Source organism: Rhamphochromis longiceps, linkage group LG17 (genome assembly GCF_057381845.1).
Source record: "Rhamphochromis longiceps isolate RC_006_pf linkage group LG17, R_longiceps_female_GT1.1, whole genome shotgun sequence".
Classification (NCBI taxonomy): Eukaryota; Metazoa; Chordata; class Actinopteri; order Cichliformes; family Cichlidae; genus Rhamphochromis; species Rhamphochromis longiceps.
The window spans coordinates 34,578,887-34,592,442 of NC_140573.1; the positions used below are offsets into that span (position 1 = coordinate 34,578,887).

At 40.7% G+C, this 13,556-nt stretch overlaps 2 protein-coding genes across 5 annotated transcripts in view; one reads left to right on the plus strand and one right to left on the minus strand.

Moving 5' to 3' along the window:
• The window catches only part of ccdc146 (coiled-coil domain containing 146), a 66,482-nt gene that overhangs the window by 51,381 nt on the left and 1,545 nt on the right, over nucleotides 1-13,556 (minus strand). The window contains exons 2-3 of one of the 4 annotated variants that reach the window (XM_085387918.1): nucleotides 12,966-13,064; nucleotides 11,973-12,166 (exon numbers count right to left, since the gene is read on the minus strand). In XM_085387918.1, coding sequence (XP_085244044.1) covers nucleotides 11,973-12,166; nucleotide 12,966 — 195 coding nt within the window. In that variant the 5' untranslated portion in view covers nucleotides 12,967-13,064. Of the gene's footprint in view, nucleotides 1-11,972; nucleotides 12,167-12,965; nucleotides 13,140-13,556 lie in introns of those variants that run through there. The other 3 variants (XM_085387917.1, XM_085387919.1, XM_085387916.1) reach the window with 3 other exon arrangements.
• On the plus strand, nucleotides 228-10,177 carry fgl2a (fibrinogen-like 2a). Its single transcript, XM_085387126.1, has 5 exons — nucleotides 228-1,029; nucleotides 1,701-1,905; nucleotides 6,498-6,717; nucleotides 9,265-9,435; nucleotides 9,539-10,177. Exons 1-5 carry the CDS (start codon nucleotides 454-456, stop codon nucleotides 9,852-9,854), a joined length of 1,488 nt encoding a protein of 495 aa, XP_085243252.1. The 5' UTR covers nucleotides 228-453; the 3' UTR covers nucleotides 9,855-10,177.

Below are 13,556 nucleotides of genomic sequence, written 5' to 3' on the forward strand. Positions count from 1 at the left end.
AGGACTCTGCCTCTTTCTCTATCTACCAACCACCACCAATCTTTTTTTTTTTTTTTACAGTGCTGTTGATATGGTGTTTTGCATTACGCAATAGTGCTGCCCCTCCCATCCTCTGAAAATCAGCACATTCCCTCTCTCACATCCCTTTCTCTACCTCTCTCTCCCTCCCTCCCTCCCTCCCTCACTTGTCCTGATATTAATGACACAGCTATCTGAGGCAGCGGCAGTTCCCCTGCGCTCTTTCCCTCCTGCAGACTGCACTCATACACATGCACACACTCTCTTACACCAAATAAGATACTGGACACACATCCACACACTTACACGGGACATCTGCAGGCACACACACATGCACACACATACAAAAACACTACTATACACTCCAAGTTCATATCAGAGGCAGCCACAGACGCTTTCTCTTTACACACACTTATTTAAAAATCTCACAGAAGGATGAGGACAATTGGACTTTGCGTTTGTGCTGGTCTCCTGCTTACAGGCACCTTATTACTCAGAATCAGCCAGGCAGCAGACTTTCCTGGTAACTCTCACCAGCGATGGGACTCTAGAGGATCCTACCATTTGGGATTTGAGTCTGGTACTCCCACTTCTTGCCCTGTCAAACTTAGACCTATGGGCCAGTGTGGGAGCTCTGGGGCAGAGGACGGGGAGGACTGCCCTTACCAGATCACTCTGCCTCCCCTCACCATCCAGCTGCCCAAGCAGTTCAGGCTGCTGGAGAAGACGATGAAGGAGCTGCAGAGCCTGAAGGAGGTAGTGAACAAGCTGAAAAGCGGGTGCCAGGAGTGCCGTGGGGCACGGGGCAGCGGAGTTTTTGGACACCAGCAGGCAGACCAGATCCCGATTCAGGGGGATGCCGGGGAAAAAGTGACGGGGCAGGAGGTGCAAGGTGGATCCAGCCAAGAAGAGAGGGGAGATGGGATGGTTCCTGGAGCTACTGTGGATGCCGCAAGACCGGGTTCAATTTTTGGGAAACCTGCTCCGAGCCAAAACATGCAGGAGATGCAGGTAAGAGGCAAAGTTAACACTTACAGGAAAAGATATAAGACTGAACCAAGGAATAAATCATTTACCTTACAAATACACTTGGTTGAGCTCAAATTTATCATTTATTCACCTTGATCTAAAATTGTTTTGGTATAGTTCAATACAGCGTGCATTTTCTGCTACATCTGTAGAGCACAGAGGTGTGTACAACATGTGAAATAGTAGCACTGCACCATTTCCTCTGTTTCCTCTGTTCCATTAAAACCCTGCAAATTGTCAGAAAGCCAGATCTTTAGCAGCTTTGTGAAAGTGTTAGGGGACACTGATATGAAGCGCGTTTCATGCTTCCAGTCAGATGCGCCCAGCTGGAATGCAAACTGACCAGATGTCAAAAGACACGCAAAGTCCTACCTGGCGCCACTCCGCCAGGGAAAATTTCTGGTACAATAAGCAGGGTGGGAAAATCGGAGTTAGACACCAGCCCAGTGACAGTAAATTTCTGCCGTCTGGTAAGCTTATTGACTCTCACAGCCACTTTGGCAGACAGCCAATCGTAACGCAGACTTTGTTTCCATTCTAAAATTCAAATTGGCTGGTGAAACAATGAAGGAGGCTGGTGACTTCGGTAATCTGCCTGCTTTGTAGTGCGTGCCAAAAATAATTTCCTTCACGCTTGCTCTGGCCTTTCTCAGGTGAAGCTGAATAGGATGTCAGCCAGCCTGCGCAATGCCAGGAACCAAATCTCAGCTCTGCAGGGTCGACTGGAGGGAATCAACCTTCTTAACATGGAGAATGTACAGGCTATAGTGGACAGGCGGGTGGAGAACATCACCGGAGTGGTCAACAAGCTCAGCTCCAGCTGTACCACCGAATGTCCAGCCCAGACTGGCCCTCAGTGTAAGCTTACTTTTATTAAGATAATTAATAATAATAATATTCTCTACATTGTTATACTTACCCTCCATTCCTTTGGTCCTGTTATTTTTCCATCTGATCTTGTGATCTGCCCTCTCCATCTTCCCAGTGACAAGGGCTTTCAGTTAAAAGAGAATGTGTTTTTCTGTTATGTTTTATTCTGTTATATCTTTGCCATTTCATGTTTCGCCCCCCTTTTCTCTTCTGTTCTTCTCATACATTTTTGTAATCCTTCTGAGCATGATCAAGAGTGCACTTTTCAATTTTTTATTTCCTAAAAAAAAGATGTTATTATTGTAATAAAACCCTGTTGGTTAAATAAGTTTAGCAGTTCAGGGTTGCAGGGGGATATATTTTCTGGCATAGGCTGTATTCAATCATTCCTGAGTGGACATTATAATCAACTTCAAAAATAATCAGAGTCAGGGTGTTTACTTTCACCCAACAAGACCTTTCTTCCTTGGAAATGAAAAGTGAAATCTATGTTGCCAGTGTCCTTGTCAACCACACTCACTGGTCTGTTGCAACATCTCTCCTCCATTACTGATATGAAGAATATTATATATTTAGGTGTAGTCTAGATTTGAGAAATGGAATTTTCCATCATCTTAATGCGTACCAAAAGGTTACTGTATTCATTACATTACTGGAGTGGAGTGGCTGGTTCAGAGTAGCCAGTGCACAAATGGACAGAGTGAAATAGCTTTAAGTTGAGCACATACTGCACTGGAGTGAAGCAATAGAACTTGGTTCAAAGTGAGAATTCACTTTAACTCTTACATAACTAACCGAAGTGACCCCTCACTACTCTCCATACGCACAAACTCAAAAAGGGAAGGCAGAAAAAGACCCACACTTGAAAGTAGGAATGCACACATAGTGAAACTCTGGGCCGATACACATCGACAGTGAAATGCTTTAAAGTGTAACAGCATCACGCTATCTTTGAACAATTAGCCAGCATGAAATTGATTCGAGCAAAATAGATGAATATCACTGACACCAGTAGATGCTGTTGTACTTGGAGATATCAGCCAACAAACCAACACTAGCTGATATCGATATTTTGCAGATTAATCTGTGCTTCCCTGCTTGGAAGTTTTATGACCGTTTAAACAAGCCTGCGATATTGTATCTAGAAACAGTGGGGGTTGCAGACTAGCTAAGCAAAACAAATACCCCACTTTACATTGATGTAAAAGCTATTTTGGATGCGAGCACAGTAGAAATGCAGGGCACTTTCAGAAAGCAAATACTATCCAGTACTTCACTATGAATGTTACACTATATTGGGGCTTTTATGTAGAAAACAGATGTGAGCTTATTTCTAAGCAGATTAGCTGGAACAGTGGTGTGAAGGGAATCCCATCCCTTTCTCTTCTGTTTGCTTCTCCAACTTGCTTCTTTCTCCATCAAACCTGATCATTTTTCCCCTCCCTTATGCATTTATCCTCAAAGCATCTATACCCTCTCCTCATTTTTCCTCTATTTCATATTTCTTTTTCTATTGCCCTACCTCTTACTGTCTCCCCCTCTTTAATTCTCTTTCCTAGTCCCTTCTCTCTGCTTCCCTCCCTGCCTCCTTCTGGAGGTCATGCTCTTGGATGCTCATTACTGCATAAAAAGACAAGCGCTCATTATCTCTTGCCAATACCACAAGTAATAATGAAGGCGGCTTTCCTGACACTACAGTAGTCACAGATGGCACCCAGGGTCAGTAGCACTTGTCTTTCTACATCTATCTGCTTTGTTCAGGTCAAGAACTGGATAAGCATCCGACTTCAGCTCAGGAGACCGTGCCTAATGGTGTCTGAATTCCATCCAAATGTAGCAGAAAAGAAACAGCTGCTGTTACTGAGGAAAGCGACCAATACGTTGTGTTAGGGTGTTTCACAAGATCACTCAAATTAGAAATCGCGATAAAAAGTTACTCCAAAAGTTGCTAAATGAACATCTTTTAGAATTTTTCTTGTCTTAAAACTTTCAAACCAGATGCTGATCATGTTCCTCTGCGAGCTCCTAATGGGCAGAGTAAAACAGACTTTCACTGATAAGAGTTTCCTGGTTATTTACCACAATGTCAAAAGTGTTTAGTGAAGCAAAAAATAAACTATCTAGCATTTTAACTAAAGCTACATAAGGCATTTCTGGCAGGTTAAAAAATTGCTGTAGGCCTTTTACACAAACTGCACTGACAAATTTTAAAAAATGCCAACTTTGTGAGGACCGTAACCATCATTTAACCCAATGTAGAATTGCAATTTCACCATTAATAGGGAGTAAAACTACATTTGTCAAGATGCTGTTATCACTCTAAGTGCTCTAAGCGTTCATTTTCGCTCATTTTGCCAATTTCCATTTTTGCAACGAGCACTGATCTTCACTTTCACTCCTGCAGGAAGCATAGAAATTCATGTCCCTGTTCAGCTACATTAACTCAATCATACAAAATGAGAATAGATGTTCAGTCCTCCATCAAGAACTGCTCGTTTGGAAATTTGGTGTCGGGCAACTTCATAAGGGAAGCACAGTTTTTTTTAGTTTCTTTCCATCAAAACTGAAGTAGTATAAGCAGTAGTATGCTATCGCTTTCGATACACATTTCCTCAGTTGACATGAGGCATACTTCTTGATAATAATTGTCTTCCTTTTATGAGAATCTCTTGTGTGGTCTGAAGTCAAACAGGCAAAGCGCCAAGAGTCAAATCAGTCTGTCAAAATGTCATCTATAAAAAGCATGTCAGTCAATATGGCGTGGGACTCATCAGCCTATGTCAGTCGACTTGCCAGTCAAAAAAGTGAGTAAGAAAGAAGAAGAATGGGGAAACTTTGCTCTGGTAAAATTGTTTGAACTTTCCCCTCAGAGCAAAACAACATATGAGTCATGTTCCAGTGCTTTGTCTGACTTCTCACTGCTGTGGGATTTGCGGGGAAAAGTCATGACATAGGCTAAAATTGCTGCTTCGATGAGTTTACAGGGCCTTCGTTGTCAAGGTTAGAATAGTAATGTGGGTACCAGGCTTTTACCTCACGCTGTTTCTCTGCTGTCCACAAACAACAACTCAGAAATGAGTACATCCCCTAGCGGGCTTTGTCCTTTTACTGTAAACATACACTGTTTTGGGATCATTTTCAGAAATGACACATATCACTTTCCTTGTCCCAGACCAATTAGCTATTAATTTTCCTCAACAGTCACATAGACAGCCCATCAGCCAAGAGTTTTTCAGGAACGAGTAAGTGGCTGATATTAGAGTTATTTAGGTCAGGCACATTGCCAGACGTACTGAGATGGAGATCACTCTTGTCTGTCTCGGGACACTGACTGCCCAGTCAGATAGATGGGGACAAATAGAAAAGAAGATGTAAAGTGGCGACACTGCAGTCAGACGCTGAAAGTGAGTGTGACACTGAAAGAATTTACGGGTCAATTCTTTTGTTGCCAAATGCCGACCGAGCTGTTAAGGTGACAAGGATACATTTCAACCTTGCGATCGACTCCCATATGGAGTGATTTACCATCTGCAGCTATTTTGCACTTGAAGCATTCAAGTGTAATGTTGTCAGAAAACGAAGTTGCTTATTTAGAGAGCAAAATAAATGTTTGTGCTCCATCTGCTAGTTCAGTTCCTTTTAAAATAGAAATACAACTATCTACAGCAACATGCATTTTTCATTCTACAAACACTGTTCACTCCCTACACCTGTTTTCCTTCCTATACCAGTACTACTGCTGGGGTATGAGCACCGCCTACCCCAGCACTATTATAATCTACTGCACCTCTAGAGAGATTAAGGACTATGAGAACATTGTATCATCAATGGAGCGCATCTAACACTCAAAAGGAGTCCAACATGCTGCCTGCCCAGTGTCAGGACAATTTAGACCCAAGGTGCCAGTGTGCATGGAGGGGGTATGGCTCTCTAATCCAGTTTTACACTTTCCCACGTTTTAACAAGACTGTTCCATTCACTTCCAAAATCCTAACTGACAGGAGTCTTTGGACCTTGGTTTTGGATTGATTCGGTAGCCTGCAATGCGACACAAGGGATGGGAGGAAAAGGTAGACGAATAAGTGGCCAGGTAAAAAAAAAGGTGCTCAGAATGCATTGAAGGTATACAAAATGGACCTGTGTTGTAGCACGTGGGGAGATTAGAGGAATTTATCCCCTGGCAGAGGCTGTTTCTTCAATGGTTCTAAATACTATATTTCAGATAAGCATGGATATATTGTGAAATACATATTTCACAATCAGCTTGTTTTTAATGTTATTTTATACATAATAAATGGTTAGGGGAAGATGTCTGACAGGCAAAAAGAATGTGGTGAAGGGGTGTTTTTGTGTTTGAATGCATTCCTCTTAAATGAAGGCAGGGATGAGAAATTCCACACTGGATTTCCTACTAACCTATCTCATTTTCTTTTCTCCAGCCTTCCTCAGCCTCAGGGCCTGTTTCTATTACTGTCTCAGGGAACAATGCCAGACCAAAGTGAAAATATTACTGAATATCATCCAGTAACATCTGGTTATAACTACTCTCCCTTCTCTCTTTCTCACTGCCACCCATGCAGTCATCTTAGCCCCTCGGGACTGTTCAGACTACAATGTGCTGGAAGTGAGGAGGAACGGTATATATCGTGTGACACCTGACGCTCGCAATGGGACGTTTGAGGTATTCTGTGACATGGAGTCCTTCGGAGGTGGCTGGACTGTGATACAGCAACGCCTCAATGGGTCCGTCAGCTTCAACCGCACCTGGGCTGAGTATAAGAAAGGCTTTGGGAACCTCAGGTTAGTTATTTTCTTTACCCCTCCTCCCCCACAATTGGGCATTCCTCTGATAATTTACGACAAAGCATGCTCAGCATATCCAGGATATCTTTTCCTTATCTTGCTTCACTTATTCAAACATCAGCAATCAGCCTAAGCAGTCACGCAACGGTGGTTATGAACTGCATAAGTAAACCCAGAGCTTTCCAATATATGAACGCATTCACTCAAATTAGTGTTTAGATGTGTATATACTACAGTGGTTGCCTTATTCTTTCACCTGGAGGCCTAGATGTCTGAGAGCCATGTTCCCCAACAATATATTAAGGCTAATAGAACAATAAAATGGTTTATTGTTCTATGGTCTGCAGCGAAGGTAAAAGAAAGTGAAGGAACAACGTTGCTTTTAAGAATCTAGATTTATTACTGAGGTTCATCGAGTAAAGAAAAAGATCCTAGATGCCTAGATCCTTTTGAAAAACCTTTAGGCCCTCTTACTATCTGTGCACCAAGGTCTAAGCGATCCTCCAGGAATGGTGATCCTATTTTCCAAGGATCTGATTGGTCAGTAGATGGTGATTTCATACATGTGGACCTCTTATCTTGACCATAACCTGTTGTGGAGCAGGTTAGGTCTGCAGCACAAGTTACCATGGTGATAGTAAGACTCAAACTGCTTTTGCAATACTGAAAACACAGGATTAAACTCAAAGTTACCAGACGTTAAGCCCAAAAACTGCTTCTTAGTACAGGAATCTGTCCAGTTATTGTTTACAGTCTGAATCTGAATGTGTATAAACCTTTTAAAAACCCAATAAAAGGCTTAATCCATACACTTTTCCCATAGAAATAGCATTAGCTGTCAGAAGCAACAGATAAAAGAAACAAAAACATCCCCTTTTGAAAGACATTCTTAGAATAACGAAATGTGCCACGCATCATGTGTATCAGTGAAGCCTTAAGCTAGTGAGAGCAAGGTTCTTTGTTCACAGAGAAGCTTCAAAGTTTACGCTGCCAGCTTGCAACCAAACTCCTTACATAATGTATCTGGTTGCAAATGCAACGACTGACACTGAAAACTCTTTTTAATGTCATGTGACATAGTGACATTAAGCAGGTCCAGCCAAGGTTGGACAACTTTTTTTAATTAGCATGCATTGTTATATGTCAAGCCTGTATCATTTTAAGTCAGCACTACACACTACTGCATTAAGTCAAACTCAACTATTTTCTGAACCCTCATTACACTAGAGCCTACCACATGCTCATCTAACTAGCTGCAAGCTATACAGTTTGAAAGAATACACAAAAACAAGCAGTTTGTTCAATGTATTTATTTTTTTGTCTTGCTAGTAGGAAATTGTTCATCTATACTGTTCTTTTACCAGTGAATTAGAGCTCATTTAATGTCATGTGCTACAGAATACTTTTACCAAAACCTGAGAGAGTCTAATCCCTCAGTACTTAGGAGCTAATGATGCACACCTGTTCTCTATATCACTGTTTGTTCAACACCTGTTTTCATTATCAGTGATTGATTATCATGCATAAAACTAAGGGGACGTATAGAGATATTTAAAAAAGATCAGAACTTTTTCCTGTGTGTTTTGGTCTTTGGTCCACATGATAACACTGTGAGTCTGCCATATTTGTAGTGCTGTTGTATGTACAGGAAGGACTGTTATACCCAAAGTATTCAAAGTGGAAAACCCAAGTGCTGCATTCCATCATGCATTGCGTTGAAGTAAAAGAGACAGAGTAAAGAAACAAAAGAAAGCAGAACACTAAATAAACTGCCACAAAGTATTTAGATTCATCAACTTGAGGAATTACACTCTGTTCAATGCACTTATCAGAAATATGCACATTATTAGTCACTTATCTAACCGATGTTGATCTATTCTGCTCTAACTGTGTGACAGCGTTGATGTAACAAGACAGAGAAAATGAGGCAAATATTATCAGAAGCCATTTTTCCATTTTGTTATTGGGCTCGCTATTTAGCTTTCTACATAAAACTCCTTATACAGGGAGTAGAGAGTAGTGAATGATCACAAGTACAAAAACAACATTTTTGGCTCATAAGGCCAACAAGAGTTTATGGCTTTGAGGTCAGGGTAATGCTGCCTGTTGGTTTGGCATGCTCTTAAACCCCATTCATTTCATTTTTATCTTTTTGTGCAGACTTATTTACTTAGCAAATGAAGGAGAAAAGGCACCATTTTCAAAAGAAGACTCAAGTTACATGTGGACTAGGCCTTAGGGAAATGATGACCACAGTAGATGATCTGACCCCATTTCAACTGATCATAAAGTTGCAGATATAAAACAAATTATTCAAAACAACCTTCTGAGCATGTCTGAATATCCAGCATTAAACTCCCACTAAAAGAATGTCTCCTCTCCTCCTCTCCTGTTTTCCTCTATTGGAGTACACATGCATTTTGCTAAAAAAATTGAAATTCTAACATAGTATGTGAGCTTTATATATATATATATATATATATATATATATATATATATATATATATATCAGCATGCCTCATTTTGTTCCTTTCTATCCTGCAGAGGTGAGTTCTGGCTGGGCAATGACCATATCCATTTGCTGACAAAAGCAAAAGATATGATTCTGCGTATCGAGCTAGAGGACTTTGAGGGTGTCCGGGAATATGCAAAGTATGATCAGTTCTATGTGGCCAATGAGTACCTACGCTACCGTCTGTCTGTCAGTGGATACAGGTACAGGGTTCACTTCTGCACATGCAATATTTCTCACTCTCAGTTGCTGCTAGAACACCTTAAACTGGAACAGCACACCTTATATATCAATGTCTCATTACAGTGGGACGGCTGGGAACGCCCTCAGTTTCAACAAGCACTTCAACCACGACCAGAAGTTCTTCTCCACACCCGACCGCGACAACGACATGTACCCCTCTGGGAACTGCGGCGGCTACTACAGCTCCGGCTGGTGGTTTGACGCCTGCATGTCTGCCAACCTCAACGGGAAGTACTATCACAAGCGATACAAGGGAGTCAGGAATGGGATCTTCTGGGGAACGTGGCACAACATGTCGACCGAGTACTACCCCACCAACTACAGGCAGGCTTTTAAAACTGTCAAAATGATGATACGGCCCAAGAACTATGGTCCTTAAAAGGACAGGTAAATATTGGTGAGTGCAGTCATGCAGGCAAAGACAAAGAAAATGGAAGAGCAAGTACATAAGGACTCAAACACACATACACTCACTAGTAGTCATGCATTTACACATTTACACATGCGTACGTGTGCACATAGGACTATAAGTAGTTTGGTGCATTAATGATAACAATAATTGTGAAAAATTTAAGTGTGCTATTACTTTTCCACTCTAGTGAGTGTGGCCTTCAAAATGTTGGATTAAAATGATGATAATAAAGGACAATGGACTATGAACAATGATGGACTAATAAAATTCTTTAAAAAAAAAACAAAAAACTCCAATGCAGTGTAGGCCAGCCTCCTACGTGGGCCATAACATTAAATTGAGGGTTACCAGAAGAGATTTTTTCACTGGTCTTTGACATTTTTTTTTCTCTTTCTGTCCTGCTGCCTCCTGCCATAAACCCAGCATAGAAACACAGCACAGCACATACTAGTAGTAAAAACTAATGAGCTATCACTTTCTCTGCTGTAAATGATTTTGTAATTAACAGCAGCCACCCAAGTGAGGTATACGAGAGCTGATGATACAGTTTTGAGTGGGTCCGATAATCATTACGAAAGACTTCAAGCTGGAGAGTCAAACTGTTAGAAAAATTACAGTCAGTAATAAATGTATAGCTTTACTTGGCCCTTCTCTGGCATTTATCTCACTGCTCTCGGGCAGCTTGCCGATTTATCATTACCCCATACCACAGAAGACATCCCAGTATAAATACGCAGCATCCAATAAATTTCTATTGAGTCATGTATGTGTGTGCATTCTGCATTATTGATGTTTAACTAGAGTCTTCTTGAGAGCAGCCACGAAGCAGGACATTGCAGTGAGGAAAAAAAATGTGTTTCCAAGCTTTGGATGCACCGAATTACTGCACACTTCTCTATGCCATAATCTGTAAAATCTTCTTCTTGTACAATACTGCTATCTACTGTTAGGAAACTGTATAGCACCATTTATTTCATTTTATACACACTGTAAATGGGAAGGATTGGGGAAAGAAATGCTTCACTATGAGGATGTGTATAGTATTTATTTTACTTTGAGAGGTATGATAGCTTTTATATGATACAATGGTCATGCAGTACAGAGTCTAATGATTGATGACATTTGAGTAATGACAAGGACTAGGCATAATTGTGATCATTCATAGTAAATATCTGCGTAAAATTGGAATTCTTTGTGTGTATCAGATTGATCTTTTCTATCATTCATATTCAGCTGTTGTGCCAATAGATATGCAATTTTTTTATTGGGGGAAAAAAATTAAATTAATATTTCATGGCTGTGTTGCACATTTCAATGTTCGGTCGGTTTAAAATCCTTTTCATGCCTGCTCCACTTGTGTACTGGAATCGCCTTTCAAACGAATGTATACAAAAAATGTATACAAGTTTCGCATGAGTGTCTTTGAAAGTGTCTGCCGTCTAGTGTCCGAGGCTGAATGAGGCTTGTAAAAATGCAGGATGAGGTGCTGCATGCCCATAACAAATGGGTTTATGAGGTGTTGAACCAATAAAGCCACTAAATAAAAGGCAGATTTCATATTGGCTTCGCAGAAGATGATAAAACTGTGGGACTGTGACTTTACTGTCTGTTTACTGTCTGTGATGATAAAGTTAATAAAAGTGTTGTGCTCATTCACAGGATGACTCCTAAATATTCACTTTTTTTCACACTTAATGTTTATGACAAACACTTTAACGCACATTATGTATGTGCAATACTTTGTTATCAGAAATTAAACTGCAAAAGAATGGAGGAAATAATAGTCCTGAACATTAGCCTTGTGCAAATACATGCATCTATATCATATCTGATACTATTTTCTTTTCTTTTGAATCATGGCAGTTAAATCTGCCACTATAACTATCAAATAGGGATGTGTCTGTGAAGGTTCTCAGTCATCCAGGTCATCGTAGTCAAAGGAGCTTGCAAAGAAAAGCGTCTGGACGTCCAGACGCTTTTCTTTGCAAGCTCCTTTGACTATCAAATAGGGATGTTTGTCTTTCTGAAAACAATTTAAAAATGCCATTCACAAAATAACAACATAACAATGCACATGATTGTTACCTCATCTAAACACTGGGAGGCAGGACTAGCAGAGACCACAATGGAGGCTGAGGGCTGCTTTTCTGGGAGTGAAGCATCGGGTGCAACGGCCACTAGAGGGGTGTCCTCCTCCATTCCCTTATCCTCATCTTGCTCTTCCACTTCAACTTCTGCACTCTGAGGCCTGCATTCTGTCTCCTCCTGGGATGGATTCACTAGTGATTGGATCAAAACATAATAATATTGAGGACAGAAACACACTAAACAAACATTAGTATCCTACAGGCTGCGTGGGACAGGAATCCGAAAATATGTAAATATTTGTTACACCAAAGTCCTGGCACACAGTTTCAACATTTAATGGCCTTCCCTATGCTTGCTTACCAATAAATAAAACATAAGACTAAAAGTGGGCAGCACAGCGGTGCAGTGGCTAGCACTGTTGTCTCACAGTGACCTGTCCAGGGTGTACCCCGCCTCTTGCCCTATGATAGCTGCCATCGGCTCCAGCCCCACCGCGACTCCGAGAAGGATCAGCGGAAGAGGGTGGATGGATGATTAGAAGTTTTGTATGTGCGGAACACACCGAATTAGACATGCAAAAGCCTGCTTTTATTCTGAAGGATTACGCTTCCGCCGGTGAACACCGGAAATCAAAATCAATAAATATTATTTTTAAACGTAGATCCCACAAAGTAATTCGTGAGCACTGTCCTAAACATATTCAGAAAATTTTAAGATCATGTATATTATTAGACCTGTAAACGTCACACGGAAAGCGTACCTTTTCGAAAAACGCAAAAAGACCAAATTATGACAGCTTATCGGCTATAACTGGTGCTAAGCGGCTCCAGCTTAGTTTCTGCTTCTAAATTCTGCTAAGGCACACGAGAAGGCCATAAAAATAGAAAAAAAAAAATGGGCTAATGTGATACGAAAAGGTGTATACAACATAACAATACAGCACAAGTGTACAACAAGTGTGTTGTTCATTTAAAGCATGCAGAAACTTACTTATTAGCCAGTTTACTTGCTGTGTCCGGTTTTTTGGTGTTTGTTAGATAAACAAGGAAACACATTCCTTATTGTTATATCTCTGGAGTCTTCGCAGGCCTTTAAAATAAAAAAAATAAAAAAAATTTCACAGCCAATCTCAGCAAAACCCAATCACCGACTTTTCACTTTCCTGGTGTGTTGTGGTTACCATAACAACGACGCTATACGTCCACCTTAACATAAGGAGAAAGCCTTGAATTATTTCACCTTCACTGAAAAGTAATGCGCAAGCTATGGTTATTTTTTCTACTTATCTACCGTTTTCTCCTGTTTTGTTAATACACAAAAATCCCAACGGACTTCATTCAATCCGACAATTAAAAACAAAAAACAAAACTTATTTTACACTTGCAGCGCATGTCCTGCAGATGGCGTTAAATTACAGGTTAATTACCCCTTTTTTTTTTTTTTTAATCTCTAGCGCTTTATCGTCATGTGTAATAAAATTGGCTCCATGGAACAACATCAGTGGCCAGCTGGCTGAACACCCTGAACTGGTGAGTGTTGAAAACCTTAAAATGATATCCAGGGTGAAAGATGGCAGACATT

Excerpts from the sequence above, each read along its gene's own strand:
- fgl2a (XM_085387126.1), top strand. The coding sequence starts at position 454 with ATGAGGACAATTGGACTTTGCGTTTGTGCTGGTCTCCTGCTTACAGGC. Across the intron at positions 1,906-6,497 it reads AGCCCAGACTGGCCCTCAGT|TCATCTTAGCCCCTCGGGAC; the intron begins GTAAGCTTACTT and ends CCACCCATGCAG. Across the intron at positions 6,718-9,264 it reads AAAGGCTTTGGGAACCTCAG|AGGTGAGTTCTGGCTGGGCA; the intron begins GTTAGTTATTTT and ends TCTATCCTGCAG.